This window comes from Natator depressus, chromosome 5, assembly GCF_965152275.1.
Source record: "Natator depressus isolate rNatDep1 chromosome 5, rNatDep2.hap1, whole genome shotgun sequence".
NCBI classification, from domain to species: domain Eukaryota; kingdom Metazoa; phylum Chordata; order Testudines; family Cheloniidae; genus Natator; species Natator depressus.
Window position 1 is genome coordinate 25,636,517 of NC_134238.1, and position 18,850 is coordinate 25,655,366.

Sequence of the window (18,850 nt, forward strand, 5' to 3'; positions counted from 1 at the left end):
TGGCTTCCTACTGTCTTCTCCCTCCCTCCTGGAAGGTTGCGTTACTGGTGGTGATTACGTCTACCAGCTGAGTGTCTGAGAGCAGGGCACTTAGGTCAGAGCCACCCTATATGGTGTTCTACAAGCATAAGGTCCAGTTGCGGCTGCACCTGGCATTCCTGCCCAACATAGTCTCATACCGGTTTCATACCGGCCAGGATATTTTCTTACCAGTCTTCTTTCTGAAGCCCCATAATTCTGAAGAGGAGCACAGGTTATACCCCCTGAACGTCCGAAGGGCACTGGCCTTTTATATTAACAGGACACGGCCTTTCCATATGTCAGTGCAGCTGTTCGTTGCAGGCAGGATGAAAGGTTGCCCAGTGTCTGCTCAGAGGATTTTGTCCTGGATCACAGCCTGCATCCGATACTGCTATGAGCTGGCGAGTGTGCATCCACCGGCGATAGTCAAAGTGCACTCAACTAGGCTGCAAGTGTCTCCGGTGCCGATCCAAGAGATCTGTAGAGTTGCTACCTGGTCGTCTGTCCACATGTTTATGTCCCATTATGCACTGACCCAGCAGGCCTGAGACGATTCTGGCTTCAGCAGGGCAGTGCAGCAAGCTACAAGACCATCATCTCCAAGCCCACCTCCATTGGAACTGCTTGTGAGTCACCTAGAATGAAATCAACATGAGCAAGCACTCGAAGAAGAAAAACCGGTTACCTACCTTTCATAACTGTTGTTCTTCTAGATGTTTTGTTCAGGTCCATTCCATTACCCGCCCTCTTATCCATCTGTTGGAGTTGCCGGCAAGAGTGCGGTACTCACTGGGGCGCCCCTGCTAACCCTATGATACTGCTAAGGCAAAAATCTCCGATGACTGGGCACGCGCACACCTAGAATGGAATGGACATGAGCAACACATCTCGAAGAACAGCAATTACGGAAGGTAGGTAACTTTTTTTTCATCATTTTACAGATGGGAATTGAGGTACAGATTGATCAAGGTTCCAATTTAGGAGTCCATTTTAGGAGCATCTACTTTAGGCTTCTGAATTAACCCCTCTGACATCAATGAGATTTAAGCATGTGCTTAAAATTCAACATGTGATTAAGTGCTTTGCTAAAGGGATAGTCTTACGTACATGCTGAATTGCTGTACTGAACTAAGTTCATACTTTCCCAGGATCAGTCTTAGGTAGTCTGTGGCAGTGCCATCAAAGGAAAACATGTCTCTGGAATCCCAGTGCATTTTATTAATCATAAGACCAATCAATCCAACTAAGCTGGTGGGAATTTTTTTCTAAAGATCCCTACAGGTGCATCTATGCTGCCAAACCCCCCCTCCCCCCTCCAGAAATCGTGGCAGAGAGTCTGAGAACCTGGGTCAACTGACATGAGCTCGTGAGGCTTGTGCTATAGGGCTAAAAATAGCAGTGTAGATGTTCCAGCTTGGTCTAGAGCCTGGGCTCTGAAACCCAGGAGATGGGTCTCAGAGCCCATGCTCCAGCTTGACTGGGAACATCTGTGCTGCTACTTTTAACCCTCTAGCGGGAGCTCTGTGAGCCAGAGTAAGTTGACCTAAGCTCAGAGACTCACTGCCAAGGTTTTGTCTGTGTGTTTGTGGCTGAGAGGACCTACTCTAGTATACTGAAGGCTTGTCTGAGTTGGTGGTTGATAGAAGAGCTGCATAGACTGTACTTTCAACCTCTGGGACGGAGGAGGTTTCTCTCATGATTCTTTAGCAATTCCTTTGTCTGTTTTTAAGGCATAGTTATTGATGAGTCAAATCCTCAACACAATGATGATGACTAATAAGGGGAATCTTGAGACTTTAGGGAGCATGGAAGAAGAAACAGGATCAGGAAAATCCTCATGATTTTCACATGGTTTATAAAAGTCTTCCTGCACTAGAGTTACATATAGTGGTAGAAATTGAAACTGGTCAAAGTAGCAATCATAGGTAGGCTTGGAAGGATTAGCTTTTTATTATTAAATGTTGGTAAACAGATTTCACTGCAAAGACACAAACTAATGAAAAAGTATTTCCTTTGGTTGTAATTTAAATTTACAGACAATAAGAACAATGCTGAATTTATGAGAATTTGACTTAAGGATATTTACTTAGTATATTTTGACAGGTCATGTTGACAGTTTGTGTTTTAATGATTATTAAGCTTTAACTTTCTGAATCTGTCTCTACTGTCATTAAATAATAGTTGTCTGACAACCCACATGATTTCCTGCAACTATGAAAATTTATATAGATAAAAGTAAAAAAATGTTTAAAATCTATAATTTTGCATAATTCTGAACATTTAAATCAATAAACATTGAAAAATATGCGTAAAAATAAACACTGATATTATCAATTTTTTTTAATCAGATTCTGCTGAGCCTAATAACAGGGGTTATAAAAATAACACCTAGATTTGATACAGCAGTTTTCATCAGTCAGTCTCAAAGTGCATCACAGTCTTTAATGTATTCATCCTCACAAAACTCAACATCGTACTCTACATCTAAAATAATAAAGAATTATTAGATCAATTAATAGAATTTTTGCTTGAAGTAATTCAGCCTTTATTGATGAATGTAGAAATTTCTGTTAATGTTAATTACCCATGAAAAATATAACCTTTCTGTGTGCCCTTAGGTGATTACATGTCCTTAATATCTCATTCTGGTTTAAGGAGATATTATAAAAAAAAATTCTACTTTCCAGCTAACAAAATACATTTTACATTTATAATATAGGCACAGCACTCTGATTATAAATGTCATATAATATTTTAGTATATATATTTATAAAATAATCTTCTTTTGTAGTATATATTATTCAGCAGGGTTAACCTGTAATATACAGAAATATAATATGTATTTTTGAAAACTCAGAATTAATTTTGTCTTAATGCATATTTTTTAGAAAACGTATATAACTTTCTTTTTTTCCTTGTAGAATAATGACACTGAAGATGAGGAAAGATTGTGGAGAGATCTGATTATGGAGAGAGTCACAAAGTCTGCAGATGCCTGTCTTACCGCGATCAACATAATGACATCACCAAATATGCCTAAAGCTGTGTATATTGAGGATGTAATAGAAAGAGTTATTCAGTACACTAAATTTCATTTGCAGAATACCCTTTATCCTCAGTATGATCCTGTCTACAGAGTGGATCCTCATGGTGGTTAGTATGTTAATAAATAAATGAGATTGCATGTAAGCGAATGTGCTGCATACAATTTTAAATGTGACCAGTTCTGTTAAGCATGATGTGCAAACAACTTGACATCCCTTGACACTGTGATGCAGTTCACTACCTTCAAGAGTTAATCTTGAGACACCCGTTTCCAGTGTCCTCTGAATAAAGGATGACTGAATGCTTCATATGATTTTGAGAAAAAAGCAATTTACAATGGTAAATTGTAACCCAAAATGACAGGGGAAATGAAACCCATCCTCCTCTGAACCAAACAGTGTGTGACATGAAAGGTCCATACATACTTCAGTGGCAAGACCTAACTAACTAGAAGCTGGTACCTAAAATGAGACTTTTACATTCATATATTATGTGCCTAAATAAGTAGTCTGGTGTTCATGATTCCTGAATACCCAGCAGCTTCCATTTATTTCAATTATCAGGAGCCACTTAATGGTCAGTACTTTTGAAATCAGACTGTTTGTTGAAGTACATGATACAAGAGGTGGCCAGAAAATGGAAATCCCTTCCTGCAAAATTTTTTGCATTTATGGGGAAAAAAAATTGTCCTGAACGGGGACAAAAAGTCAGAAATGCAAAATTTTTCATGGGAAGGTATTTCAAGAAAAATGCTGTTTCAAGAGAGCTTTCCAACTGTGCTTCTGGAGAGGCAGAGAGCTGGAGCACTGAGCCTATCCATCTGCCTCATCCCCTACCCCTCACTTAAAGTTCCTATGAAGCGGAGCCTGGCTGCTCAGCCTCCACACCTTCCTTCATAGTTTTGGGAGCCAAAGAGGTAGATAACATAAGAACAGCCATCCCGGATCAGACCAAAGGTCCATCAAGCCCAGTAGCCTGTCTTCTGACAGTGGCCAATGCCAGATGCTTCAGAGGGAATGAACAGAACAGGTAATCATCAAGAGATCCATCCCCTGTCGCCCATTCCCAGCTTCTGGCAAACAGAAGCTAGGGACACCATCCCTGCCCATCCTGGCTAATAGCCATTGATGAACCTATTCTCCATGAACTTATCTAGTTCTTTTTTTTAACCCTGTTATAGTCTTGGCCTTCACAACATCCTCTGGCAAAGAGTTCCACAGGTTGACTGTGCGTTGTATGAAGAAATACTTCCTTTTGTCTGTTTTAAACCTGCTGCCTATTAATTTCATTTGGTGACCCCTAGTTCTTGTGTTTTGAGAAGGAGTAAATAACACTTCCTTATTTACTTTCTCCATACCTGTCCTGATTTTATAGACCTCTGTCATATTCCCGCTTAGTCATCTCTTTCCTAAACTGAAAAATCTCAGTTTTGTTAATCTCTTCTCACATGGAAGCAGTTCCATACCCCTAATCATTTTTGTTGCCCTTTTCTGAACCTTTTCCAATTCTGGAATATCTTTTTTGAGATGAGGCTACTACATCTGCACGCAATATTCAAGATGTAGGTGTACCATAGATTTAAATAGAGGCAATATGATATTTTCTGTCTTATTATCGATCCCTTTCTTAATGATTCCCAACATTCTGTTCACTTTTTTGACTGCCGCTGCACATTGAGTGGATGTTTTCAGAGAACTATCCACAATGACTCCAAGATCTTGTTCTTGATTGGTAGCAGCTAATTTAGATCCCTTCATTTTATATGAAGTTGGCATTATTTTTTCCAATGTGCATTACTTTGCATTTTCCAACATTTAATTTAATCTGCCATTTTGTTGCCCTGTCACCTAGTTTTGTGATATCCCTTCGTAACTCTCTGCAGTCTGCTTTAGACTTAACTATCTTCAGTAGTTTTGTATCATCTTCAAATTTTGCAGCCTCACTGTTTACCCCTTTTTCCAGATAATTTCTGAATATGTTGAATAACAGTGGTCCCAGTACAGATCCTACAGACTATTTACCTCTCTCCATTCTGAAAACTAACCATTTATTCCTACCCTTTGTTTCCTACCTTCTAACCAGTTATTGATCCATGAGAGGACCTTCCCTCTTATCCCATGACAGCTTACTTTGCTTAAGATAGCTGGTGTGCTGCGCCTCACCAGCTCCTGTGCTGCGGGAGAAGTGGTAAGGCTGAGCGCCTTGGCTCTTTGCCTCCCCAGAGCTAGGTGGGCGGGAGGATTGAGAGCCCCAGCAATCTGCCAGCTGGAGCTGTGGGGCAGCGGGGAGGCTAATAGTTGGGGAGGCAGAAAGATAGAGCATTCAGTCTTGGCAGTCCTCCCAGAAGGCTCTTACTAATTTCACTTCAGAAAATGAAATTGACAAAACCCTTCAAGGCAGGCAGCCAAGGAGCCATCATTTCAATTTTTCCAGCCCGCAAATAAGAAATGTCTGTGTGGTAAATTTCAATTTTGTGAAAAACGGAATTTTCTATAAGAAATTCATTCTGGTCGAAAATTGCCAACCAGCTCTAATAATATATGGATGTAGGAGACTAACTATTAGTACCATATTGAAAATCTTGGCCCAGCAATCCACAAAAATTATTAAAAAATGGTCTGCAATAACAATTCTTGTTTTTCCAAATGAGTGCTGTTAAAAAGAGATTACTTTTCTATCAGCATTTTGTGCTAACAAAAATTATAAAGTACCTTTTTTTTTCTTTTTTTTTTTTAAGAAAATAATTTTGTTCTTTGTAACTGACAGGCTTGTAGATGCATCATTTTATTATTTTATTTTACTTTATTCTCTAGGAGGTGTTTTAAGTTCAAAAGCAAAGCGTGCCAAATGTTCCACACACAAGCAGAGGGTCATAGTGATGCTGTATAATAAAGTATGTGACATTGTTAGCAGTTTGGCAGAATTGCTAGAGATACAGCTCCTTACTGACACAACTATTCTTCAGGCAAGTTTCATCAAAAGAATTTCCATTTGAGAATGGTTTTTTTTTTTTTTTCAAAAGTGATTCTGAAGTTTGACTGCCTTGGCAATAACATTAAATGTAAACCAAATACAATCTAGTTCAGTGGCTAAGGTAAATTATCAGAATGACTTCTATAGTCATAGTATTGTAACTTTATTATTTTAACTGTCTTGCTAGTGATCTTAAAATGTGTAATTTTTAAAAAATGTTTAATATTTTAATAACATTATTAAAAAAGTAGTCTAGCTAAACAGAGAAAGATACATTTAATATTTAATCTGAAAGTCTTTAGTGGATTTATTATAAAATTAAGATTAAAAATGTAACATTTTACGAATAGCAAACAAGATGTACCTATGAAGCAGTGAATGTATTTAATTATACTCTGTTATGTCAAAGAGCTTACATATCACTTTAGTGGAAAGAATATGTATTTACTGTTTTTTCCTCCTTTTGGTAGGTATCCTCAATGGGAATAACACCTTTTTTTGTAGAAAATGTCAGTGAGCTCCAGTTATGCGCCATCAAACTAGTGACTGCAGTGAGTACTTTTTTAATCTATGAACAAGCTTAAGGATTTAGTGATATTGCTGTTGAAAAATAAAACATACACATGGAAAGAGACATTAGTTCATCCATTTCATCTCCCCACTAGTGCACATTTTTTCCATTCTAGTTAAGAATTTGAATTTTGAACTCATTTTATTCTGCACATTGTGTATTTTTGACATCACAATGGAGGAACATAATTTAATTTACTTGATCCTCTTTGGTTTGCAGATTAGTTTATGGGAAGAAATCAAATGGGACATTCCCACTAAAACCAAATAATTAAAAGAAAACTTCAGATATACAATATTATAACTAAAAAGATTGTAAACAATTTTCCCCTCCCCAAGTATTGTATTCAAATAATTTTATACTTAGCATTCTTAAGAGAATTATCCCAAATAAGTAGCACTTCCTACACTGTTTACACCAAACTCTTTTGTTTCTTTCTCTTTTTTATTTTGTCCTTGAATTTACAACATAAAAACGTCTGACATCCTCATCTCACTATTGTATATTGATATTTTAATGTAATCAGAAGTAACTGAATATACAGATGTAGATCTGTTGAGTAAAAAGGTACCATTTTTGTAGTGATATTTCAGAATAGAACTGGACTTAAAACTGTAGCTCTGGCTGGATTATGACTCTTACCTCATTCCAAACACACAAAGTTCAAGCAAGGTCAACCCAGCAGAAAAAATCATGCAACCAATTTTATTTGCATAGCTGTTTTGTTTTTTTCACTTTTTAGGTTTAAATTAAATCACTTGAATGTTTGTATGAACTTGGAGAACTCATTTCGTTTCAGACCTTAGTGTCTGTTATTTCCTTTTCTCCAGCATAATGATGATAGGGCTTGTCTACATGGGGAAGCTATTGTGAAATAAGATAGGGTGTGACCTTAAAGCACAATAGTTTTTCACAATAACTCTCCATGTGGACTCTGCTATTCTGCACTACATCACCTTTTGCGATTTATCTTAATCCACTGGATTACTATTCCGCGGTATGTCCTGATGTGAACAAGTCCTTAGTTATCTTTGCCAACCGTGCATGCAGCTTACTTCTGAGGGTTGTAAAGTCTGTATTTAGACTGAACAATATCAATAATATTTTCCATTAAAAATAAATGTATTTTAATAAAATAGGCTTATAAAATACATACTGAAAATAAAGTTAATACTCTAACAAACAGCAAAAGAAAAGAAAGTGTAAGATGGCTACCACTTTGCTTTTGAGTTACCTTAAATTTTACATAGATAGAACAGCAATCTTGGAAAACTAGGATTTTTTTTTTCCACATTTCTGGTTAAGGATCTGATCCTTCTTGTAAAATCTTGTACCCATGGTAAATTCATGTAATGAGATAAAAATACACATTCAATATCTATATTTTTCACCATTTCTTTGACAGCCATGGTCATAAACATGTTTGGTCACGGATTAATTCTAAATCGTATAGATTAGAATAATTAGACTATACTGCAAAATTAATTTTTGTGCTAGTTTCAAACCACAGTTTGACTTCCTAAGAGCTGTGATTTCTATCATATAGGAGCTCTTTTGGCCTTCTCAACAGTCAAGCATGCTCATATAATATGATCACAGAATCAAAATCAAAGCTCTATCTCTGCCTTTTTCTTAAGTGGTACACTTTTTAGTTTTTAATAAAAATATTTAAAAAACCCTCACTATCACCTGTCCTGTTCTCAAAGGAACCTTAGCAATATGATTTTCCTTAATGTATTTTCCAGGTTTATTTGATTTATTTTTTTTCATCACCGTAGTTTCTGGAGCTGTGCATTGGTATAAAATACAGAGCTAGGAATAGCAATTATCCTGATAAAAAGTATATGTGCAATGGTTTTCTTTGGAAAATGTGGGTGGAAGGGAATCCATGTTGCAAAGTGATTCACAGAAAAATAAAATTTTAAGGACCATTATATTATGAAAACAGAAAAACCCTCTCAGAAAGCTTGCAGTTTAAGAAGCAAGTTTGTTTCATTCTATATCTTCAACCTTTAGAGAGGCAATATGTTCAATGTTTTTAAAATCAAAGCCTGTCTAAACAGAAGAATAGCTAAACTGAACTGCCCGCCCCCATGTATTGAAAAAACAGTATGTTACTCGGATACCTATCTATCACTTAAAAATATAAAAAACAAGTTGTGAATATTTTAACGAATACAAATATGGAAAGCTGTTGGTTTTGAAAAAAATAGTAATAAGCTATTTTGGTTTTCTGTAAAACTTAATCATTATTTTTATACATATATATTTGTATCCTGTAACTGATAACAGGTGTTCTCGAGGTATGAAAAACATAGACAGTTGATTCTGGAGGAAATTTTCACTTCACTTGCAAGACTACCAACCAGCAAAAGAAGTTTGAGAAACTTCAGGTAATGTCTGACACAGATGGCTAACTTCTACAGAACATAATTTTCAGTACATAAATGTAGGGGTTTAGATTTTACATGGTTTATTAATGATTGTTATAAAAACCTACAAGTCCATAAGATGCATTAATTTCTTAATGAGATCAAGCAAATAATTCTATAAATATGATTTATCTGTTCCTTAAAGAGCTTTACAGTGGGAACAAAAGTGGAATAGTTATAGGACAAGCAGTCTGGGTCCATAGTAATTATCTGCATTTCCTCTACTTGTGTTACACGTCTGTGCTTGGTTTTTGACTGTTTATGTGACTTTCAAAGGGACAATAACAAATAGACAGACAAATTTGTAATTATGTACCTAGCTAGAAATATGAGTGAGACTAAGTGAAGGTATGCAAATAGAAGTTTCAAGTAGGAAATTTTTCAGAAGCTGGATATATGGAGCCATGTAATCCTCCCCACTGGTAAAACCTGCAAGGAAGGAGTTCTGGAAGAAAATTTGTGAAGATAACCTCACAGAGTTCCCACCACATTTTATTCTTGGGAGCCCATCCCTCAAAATGATTACCTTTCCATGGAAAAGAATATGGAGCCCATCCCTCAAAAATGGTGGTTGTTTGGGAGGCCAGGGCTCCCTGTTTCTGTGCCAGCTTTAGCCCAAGGCAGCACCGCTCTCTTGGGTCTCTTTAGCAGCAATGTTCCAATCTGCATGGAGACATCCCCAGACCGCAGTGAGGGTGAGGTTCAGCATAAAGGCTAATACAGCCCCACCCAGGCTCTGTGTCCTATTTAGAAAATCTTCACAGGGCTAGAGAGTTAGTGATAAGCATCTAGCCCAGTCACTCCTCTTCCTGGTCCACCCAATTTCTTCCCCTTTCCCAAAAAGTGGGCTGTTCAGGTCCATGGAATGATGTCAAAGAAGTGGTTGAGTCCCCCTTCCATGCTTGATGGAGGAGATGTATGCATTGAAGGTTCCCTCAAGGGCAAATCTTGCAAGGGACAATCCAGATCATGGGTTACTATTGTCTCTTAATTAAGGCTAAGATTTAGTCCTGGGTATTTTTGGTAGAAGTCATGGACAGGTCATGGGCAATAAATAAAAATTCACGGCCCATGATCTGTCGATGATTTTTACCAAAAATACCCCTGACTAAGTCTCTACTTCTGGGGGGCCCTGCTCCAGTGTTCCGTGTTGGCTGGGCCCTGGGACCGCTCTGTGGATGGCCTACAGCTGTCCCAGGACCACTTCTTGGGTGGTCCCCAGGGCACCCCCTGGGGCTGCATGAGCAGTAGCTGGTGCAGCTGGCCCCTGGGCAGCCCCCTGGATCGCTGCTTGGGCAGTCTGTGGGACCAGCCACTGTGGCCGCTGCTCGTGTGGCCCCGAAGTCAGCCGCACCAGCCACAGCGGAACTCACAGAGGTCGCAGAAAGTCATGGAATCCATGACTTCCGCAATCTCCCTGAAAGAATCGTAGCCTTACTCTTAATTAATATAGTGGTAGTCAAGCCTGCTCTGTAATAGTGCCATAACTCAAGTAGTACAAAAGTTGCAAGGAATTAGTTATTTGTTCAGTACTGTGATGTTTTCTGCTATTTAAAAAATTAGTGTAGCATTTTATGCGAGTAAGTACACAAGTTAAGTGACTTAGTGTTTAGGTGTTTGATGCAGAAAATATTTCTGTAGAATTGCTATTAATAGGGAAAGTTTCTTCTATCTGCATTATATGATGGTTGTTATTGACAAATTTTCAACATGGTTTAATAAAATTTAACCTTATGCTAGTGTGATTGTAGAACTCCATCTTGGACTAGGAAGAGTTAAAGGCCCCGTTAGTCAAATTCACTTCATCTGTGTGGTAATTAGGTAGTTACTTGTCAGCCAGAGAGGGCAGAACTAAAGAAGGATCAGGAGATATCTTAAGAGAGACCTAGGCTTATAAATAGGCTGAGGGAGTTCAAACAGGCAGGCTCCTGTGAAAGATCCAAGTGCCAAAGACTGCTGAAGGCTAGAGCCTTTAGAAAGATGCTAAAGTGGGGCAGTGCTTGATAACAGAGCCAAGGAAAGGCAATGGAATTCAGGAAGTGGTTGAGCACAGAGCTCAGAAGATAGGTTGATTCATTGGTGACTTTGGATTGCATGTGGACTTTTGTTACCTCAGAAGGAGTCTGAACTAGCCACTTATCAGCCAGAGGGCTGAGTGGCGTACAAAGGCAGACAGCCTACAGGGAATACTAGAGTGGAAGAAACCCTGGAGTGTTGTGTTCTGGAGCTAAGGGGTGCACTGCAGGTGAGTTTATCCCATAAGAGCCAGAAACATCATAAAGGCCTCCTCATGAAATCATTGCACAAAGCTTTAAAAGGCATAATTATCTTGCATTTAATGAAATCCTTATACAAAAACTAAAGAAATCCGGATCTAATGATAATATTTCATGTCACCATTTAAACTCCTAGTCTCAAAGTAGTAGCACAAGGCATCCCTCACCCTGTCGTCCTGATTATTTGCTGCGGTTTGGAGAGGCAGCCACTCTGACTGCTTATAACATTCCAAAAGTTTCTGTGCCTCTTTATTGTACTCATAAGTGAGGCTCTTTTCCTTTCTCTCACAGATGTGCAAAAGAAAGCAGTTATAATAACACAAGGCAGATATTGCTCAGCAGCCTCCAGCCTTGTTATAGAGCACCTCCATCTCCCACTCAGCCTTTCAAATGCACACTCCACTGTCATTCTGCAGCTACTCAGGATATAATTAGAGGTCCTTTCTATTATCCAAATGTCCAGTAAGCATATGTCTCCACTGCAGCTGGGAGGTGTGATTCCCAGCATGGATAGAGAGAGTTGCAAGGGCTCTGTTCAAGTTAACTCATTAAAAATAGCAGTGTGGATATTATGATATGGGTAACAGCTCAGTCTAGTCACTCGAACTCAGACCTGGGGGACTGGGTGGGCTTGGACTTGGGAAGCTAGCCTGAGCCACCACTGAGGCCGCAACATTCATAATGGTATTTGCTATTTTTAGTGTTCTAGCTCAAACAGAGCTGGCACAAGTCTGTCTACCTGCACTGGGAATCACACTTCTGTAAGGCTTCATAAGCCAGGGAAGCATGGGATAAGATGGGTTTCAAAAGTTTCTAAAAATCCTAGCATTCCTGACTTTTCCAGGCCACCCTACATTGATATTGGTGAACCTTCCACAGTGACCAGACAGGCCATGCAGCATCATAGAGAAATAGCCCTTTCTATTGATGAACTCTGAACCCTGGAGTGGGGGGCAAAGAATAAGTATGTGAGGTCCCATCAATAGCCCCAGTACAAATTTGGAACCCCAGCCCTGCAAATCTATCAATAAATTGTGCATTGCCAAGATTTATAGCAGAGCATGCTTCCATGACAACAGTCCGGATGGTTGATCTCTCAGCACCGAACTGGTTAGGCACTGACCGATTGCCACTCCTTACTGCTAACGTCCAATGGCAATGGTCAAATGTTTTTCCATGCTGAAGAGACGTGTCATAGGGGTGTGCTGCTGGTGGAGCTCTGGAGTGAGCACTGAACAGATCTCTAAGAAAGTAGCCTTGGTCATCCAGAAATTCTGCTGGTCATCCTAGGTTTGGAGTACTATCCTTTCCCACCAGTTAGTGCTAGTTTCCCTGGCCCAGAAATGGTACTCCACCAAGGGAAGCTGCTCCAAGAAAAGTTAATCCTCTAGTAGCTGCTCAATTTCATCTTTTTCTTCTATCCAAATCGGTGTGGCAGCTGACTTCCAAAGCCATCTGGCTGCATGACCACAAATGCAAGTGCATTAGCCTCTTTGTATTTATGACTCAAGATCACCATTCGCAGCAATATTCCCCACATGACAGTAATATGAGAATTTCACTAAATTGCAAAAGACAGATGAATCTTGGGAATTTGCTAGTTTCACCCCCAAGTCTCAAAATTGCAGTGACTTCTGGTAGGTATCCCACAATATACCATGACAATAATCCCAGAATGCACAGAGCCCAGAAGCAAGACAATGCACCATGGGCTATCTGCCCAAAATGCTGTGTGCTTATTTTGAAAAAACTCAGTGCCCTGTGGACACTGATTCAAAATTAAGTAGGTTAAAGCTGGTTGCATAGGCACACAATTTTGTGTGAGTTATTCTGCAAAAGATTATATGCAAAAATATGTTCTGCAAAAACTACCCCATGTAGACAATCCTAAATCTTAGGGAGGTTTAAATTACCCTTGTGTGGCTGTGCCAATTCAGCTGTATGTTATACAAGAGCTTTCTCCTTCACCCAATATGTCTAGTTGCTCCTGAAGTCGTAATCCTGTGTTTGACCTCTGTCATAGGAAATGCTAATGTCACAAATTCAGCATTATAATTTAAATGCTGTATCATATAAAAACAGTGAAGAGTAGAGGGAATAATCTTTGATTAAACAATAAGCATTATCTGGTAATTTTCCTTGCTACTTCAATTGAGTCTCCGTTTTAAATAAGATACAACAGTTTCAGTTTTTCCTGATGGTGAAAATTCCTCTTTAAAGGAATGTTGGCATATAATTTTTATATTCTAATGTTTCTCCCACTCTGATAAACTTTAAAATGTTTATTCCTATAATGTGAAACGATTGGCTTAGTATTCTTACAGTAGTACTCCTTATATACTATTACCTATCAAGTGTTTTAAGAGTGTTAAAAGAAAGACACTGTAAAACAAAAATTATTATTCTCCTTCGAGTGGTTACTCATGTTGATTCTAAGTAGGTGTGTATGTGCCATGTGCACAGTCGTCGGAAGGTTTGCCCCCTAGCGGTACCCATCTGGTTGGCTGTGGAGCCCCCGGGAGTCATGCCTTCATGGTGGTGTATATAGGTTCCTGCCGATCCGCCGCCTCTTCAGTTCCTTCTTACCGCCAGTGACGGTCGTTGGAGCAGCGCTTTTCTTGCTACGGCAAGCAATCCCCTAGTGGACTTTTTCCAATTGTATCTGTAAATAGTTTAAAACTTAGTATTAGTTCAAACAGTTCTTAGTTAGTAAGATAAGTTTCAGTTGGGGGTTTCCCACACCACGTTTCCCCTCCTGGGGACCAGGGCATGCCTCGGTCTCAAGGGTTTAAGCCGTTTGGGTCCTGTCTGGAGCCTATGCCAAAGGGAGACTGACACAACTCCTGTTTAAAGTGATGGGGAAGCCCATCGGACTGAGAAGTGCAAAATCTGTAGAAACTTCCACCCAAGGACTAAGAAGGAGAGGGACTTTAGGCTAAAATTACTCCTCATGAAGTCAGCGCCTATGGACTCTTGCTCTGAGTTTGCTGCGGTCCTCGAGGAAGGCAAGGTCGTTGCAAGGATCTCCTTACAGGCCTCCTTAGATTCTGCAGACTTGGCAACCCATATCATGGCAACAGCCATAGCCATGGGAAGGAGTTCATGGCTTCAGGTATCGGGACTCCCGCACGCGGTCCAGCAGACCATTCAGGAGTTGCTGTTTGACTACATAGGCCTCTTTTCGGAGCAAACAGACACTAAGCCCCACAGCCTAAAGGACTCAATGGCAACTCTGAAGTCCCTGGGGTTTCATACGCCAGCCCCCTGAAGAAAGCATTGTAAGCCTGCTCCTCGATTCTACCTACCTCCTCCTAAAGCAGGAAACTGGGCAGGAGTAACAGATGGTTCTCAGTCCTCCTCTAACCCAGAGCCAGGGCTCAGCAAAGCAGCCTCCAAACCAAACTTTTGAAGGTGCACCCAGGGGCAATGCACCAGTTCAGATCCCAGATTCTGCCCCCTATCCTGTGAATCCTCTATCCAATTTCTACCATGCCTGGGCACAAATCACCTCAGACCAATGGGTCTTGAGCATGGTAGAATTGGGATATTCTCTCCAATTCTGTTCCCTCCTGCTTTCCCATCCTCCTTCCCCATCCCTCTTCAGGGACCCTTTTCACAAGCAACTGCTCATGGAGGAGGTTCAAATTCTCCTACAACTCGGGGCGATAGAGAAGGTCCCTTTAGAATTCAGGGGCAGGGGATTCTATTCCCGGTATTTCCTAATCCCGAAGGCCAAGGGTGGACTCAGACCTATTCTAGACCTGCAAAACCTCAACAAATTAATAAAGAAGGTAAAGTTCCGCATGGTCTCCCTGGCTTCCGTTATCCTCTCCCTGGATCCAGGGGACTGGTACGTTGCCCTCAATCTGAAGGATGCATGTTTTCAAGTGTCCATAATCCTGTCCCACAGATGATTCCTCCGCTTTGTGGTCAACACCACTCACTATCAGTTTACGGTTCTCCCCTTCAGCCTCTTGGCGGCCCCTTGGGTGTTCACCAATTGCATATCTGTCATAGGAGCCTTCCTGTGGAAATGGCAGGTGCAAGTATTCCCGTACCTCAACAACAAGTGGAGGTCTAGGTAAGCCTAGTTCGGATGACATTCCACAGGCTCGGCCTCATATTGAATGTAGCAAAGTCAACCTAACCCCGACTCAGAGAATAGAGTTAATCGGAGGCTTCTTGGACTCTGTGGAGTCAAGCCAGGCATTCCTTCCAGAAACTTGCTTTCTCACCATGGGCGCCATCATAGAGGAACTCAGACGATACCCCACCACTATGGCACGAAATTTCCTGAAGCTGTTCAACCATATGGCCGCTTGTACATGTAGTACAGCATGCCAGGCTGCAGCTCCGTCCCCTTCAAGCTTGGCTAGCCTCTGTGCACAGGCTGAATCGAGACCACCTAGACAAATTAATCACACTTACTTCCCCGGTTATTGAGTTCTTCGGGTGGTGGCTCGACCCACAAGTGGTGTGTACAGGAGTGCTCTTCTCCAGGGGCCCAACCCTCACTGTCTCTTGTAATGGATGCATTGGTGATGGGTTGGGGAACACACTTAGGCAGACTCAGGACTCAGGCCTTCTGGTCCCAGACAGAGCTTTTGCTGCACATCCACGTCACGGAGGTAAGAGTGGTCTGCCTTGCTTGCCAGACATTCCAGGCCCATCTGGAGGGCAGATAGGTATCATTATTGACCAACAACATGACAGCGGTATTGCATATAAACAGGCAGGGCGGTGTTCACTCCTCTCCCCTGTGCCGGGAAGCCCTCAAACTGTGGGACTTCTGCATCTCCCATTTGATATGTCTAGAGGCATTGTACCTTCCAGAACAAACTGGCCAATCATCATAGGAGGTCATTTCACAACCACAAGTGGTCCCTTCACCCAGATGTTGTGATCAACATCTTCCTACAGTTGGGATTTCCTGAAATAGATTTGTTTGCAACAAAGTAAAACAGGAAGCATCACCAGTTTTTCTCCTTCCTGAATCAGATGTCCTGGCATGGCTGGGCCATGAATTTTTTATCGCATGGTGGGGGGGGGGGGGGGGGGGGGGGCGGGCTCAGAAAGAATAAGGTTGAGAACCTCTGATCTACTATATACTTTCCACCCTTCCTGCTTGTGCACAAGGTCCTGCTGAAGGTCAGAAGGGAGGGAGCATCGATGATCTTAATAGCACCAGCGTGGCCTCGCCAGCACTGGTTCGCCATGCTTCTAGGCCTGTTGGTGGACACGCCAATTACCATGCACCTGGTTCCCGGACTTGATCACCCAGAACCACGGCAGTGCATGCTAATCTTCAGTCTCTCCATCTCATGGCATGGAAGCTCCGTGGTTAAACGCCTCCGAGCTCGCATGCTCAGACCCTGTTAGAGTACAATCAGCTATTCCGTGAGCTCTGACCCCACTCCTAGGTAAGGCTTGGGAGTCACCTAACTGGAATCAACATGAGCAAGCACTTGAAGAAGAAAAAACAGTTACCCACCTTTCATAACTGTTGTTTTTCGAGATGTGTTGCTCATGTCCTTTCCAAGACCCACCTGCCTCCCCTCTGCCAGAGTATCCGGCAAGAAGGAACTGAAGAGGTGGCGGGTTGGCAGGGATTTATGTACACCCCCAGGGGGCTCCACAGTCGACCCGATGAGTACCACTAGGGGAAAATCCTTCCGACGACTGTGCACACAGGATGCGCACACCTATTTGGAATGGACACGAGCAACACATCTTGAAGAACAACAGTTACGAGAGGTAGGAAACCTTTTTTTATCATCCCAAAATGACTTATGTACCTTCATGATCTAATAATGTCATAGATCTGAGAATAATTTTGGCTGTTGCTTTGGAGTCAGCATAATGAGTACAAAACATTTTGAGTACAAACACACAATAGATGCTTAATGCGCTATTGGAAGCAGCTCACATACTACTGAGATGAGGGTTGTACAATAATCTGTATAGGATAGAATGAATTTTTTATGGTTCTCACAAGAATGGTGCTTATTGTATTTTGTTTTTTTCCTTTACAGTGGAATAGTTGGTAAAGTTGTAGGTACTCATTTAGAACCCAGTGAACTTTGCTTATCAGGTTTTAATAGTTTAGGTAGTTAGGAGTTAGAGTTAAAAGTCCTTTTTATTGTCCCTCTTAACTGTAATGATATTCTGTTTGTTTTCTCCAACAGGTTAAACAGTAGTGATACCGATGGAGAGCCTATGTATATTCAGATGGTAACTGCACTGGTTCTACAGCTTATTCAGTGTGTTGTGCACCTGCCATCAGTGGAGAAAGATTCTAATTCAGAAGAGGAGTCAAACAAAAAAGTAAGACCCTTTAAAGAGATATGAAACTGTTTCATAGAAGAGTGTGCATATGTATTTGTTCTGTGACTCTGGTCCAGCCCATGGAGCAGTGTTGATGTGTGTGTCCTGCATAATAACATGATGTACTGAAAATGATGGCTTGGAGAGTCACGTTTTCATATATTGTACATTCAACAAATTTTGCTATTATTTTTAGGTGGATCAAGATGTCCTTATTACTAACTCATATGAAACAGCCATGAGAACAGCACAAAACTTCCTTTCCATTTTCCTTAAGAAGTAAGTGTTATCACACTCTTTAATTGTGTTTTGATGTGTCATTCATAATTACAATTTTAACTGTTATAGACTGAAATTTGGCACTCCTTAAAGTTCTGAAATTTTAATCAAAAGAAATTTTTGTGGAGAAAGTTGGAGTTTGAATTGGACACGATATTTTTAAATGTAGGACATTGTAAAAAGATTTTTCATTTTATGAATACTTTTTTGTGAAGTTCTGTCTTAAAAAGAAAACTCACATTTGTTTTATTCATTAAGCCTCTCTGAGAACAATTGCATGGAGCTATGAATTTTGAACTTCTTAGAGGTTCAACAAGTCTTGATAGTCACTAAGGTTTCTTCACAAATCTTGTACAAAGTCTGCAACCTGCAATTACAAAATTGCAAGCACCTGAAGTGTAGTTCAAGCTTATAAATTTTGCAGAAAATCTGGAAAAATTAGTTACTTTCATATGACGGATAGCTCCAGTTAAAGAAACTTGCAAGTACTTTAAAATTCCATGACAGTTAGCTCTTTGCACAGAACTTTTTATACAACAGAAATTCTGCAGGGAGCTGTTTACACATGTGAGAATCTACATGCAATAGCTTATACCACATAATACGAAGAGGAAAATTTTACCTTTCACCAAGGGTGTTGCAATAATATGAAAGAGAAACATGATTTACGGATTAAGTATTTAAGGTATACTGTACTGCCATAACATCTAATTAGAATTATTTTAAAAGAAATTAACCTAATTTTTTTATTAAACTACATACCTCTGAAACACTACCAAATCATTGCATGCCAGGCTCTTATCTGATCTTTCTCCACTGCACCTGCTGTTTATGGACCAGAGATACCAAGACTTCATATCACCCTTTATATTAAGGCCAGAGACTGAGTTGAGAGAGAATACCTCCTAAATGCACTATTCCAGTATGAA

The 18,850-nt window shown here is 40.4% G+C and overlaps 1 protein-coding gene across 2 annotated transcripts in view; it reads left to right on the plus strand.

Annotated features, from left to right (window-relative positions):
* NIPBL (NIPBL cohesin loading factor) overlaps positions 1–18,850 on the plus strand; it is a 296,004-nt gene that overhangs the window by 215,596 nt on the left and 61,558 nt on the right. For both annotated transcript variants that reach the window (XM_074952486.1, XM_074952487.1), the window contains exons 17-22: positions 2,943–3,174; positions 5,880–6,031; positions 6,510–6,590; positions 8,903–9,003; positions 17,504–17,642; positions 17,839–17,921. In XM_074952486.1, coding sequence (XP_074808587.1) covers positions 2,943–3,174; positions 5,880–6,031; positions 6,510–6,590; positions 8,903–9,003; positions 17,504–17,642; positions 17,839–17,921 — 788 coding nt within the window. The remainder of the gene's footprint in view (positions 1–2,942; positions 3,175–5,879; positions 6,032–6,509; positions 6,591–8,902; positions 9,004–17,503; positions 17,643–17,838; positions 17,922–18,850) is intronic.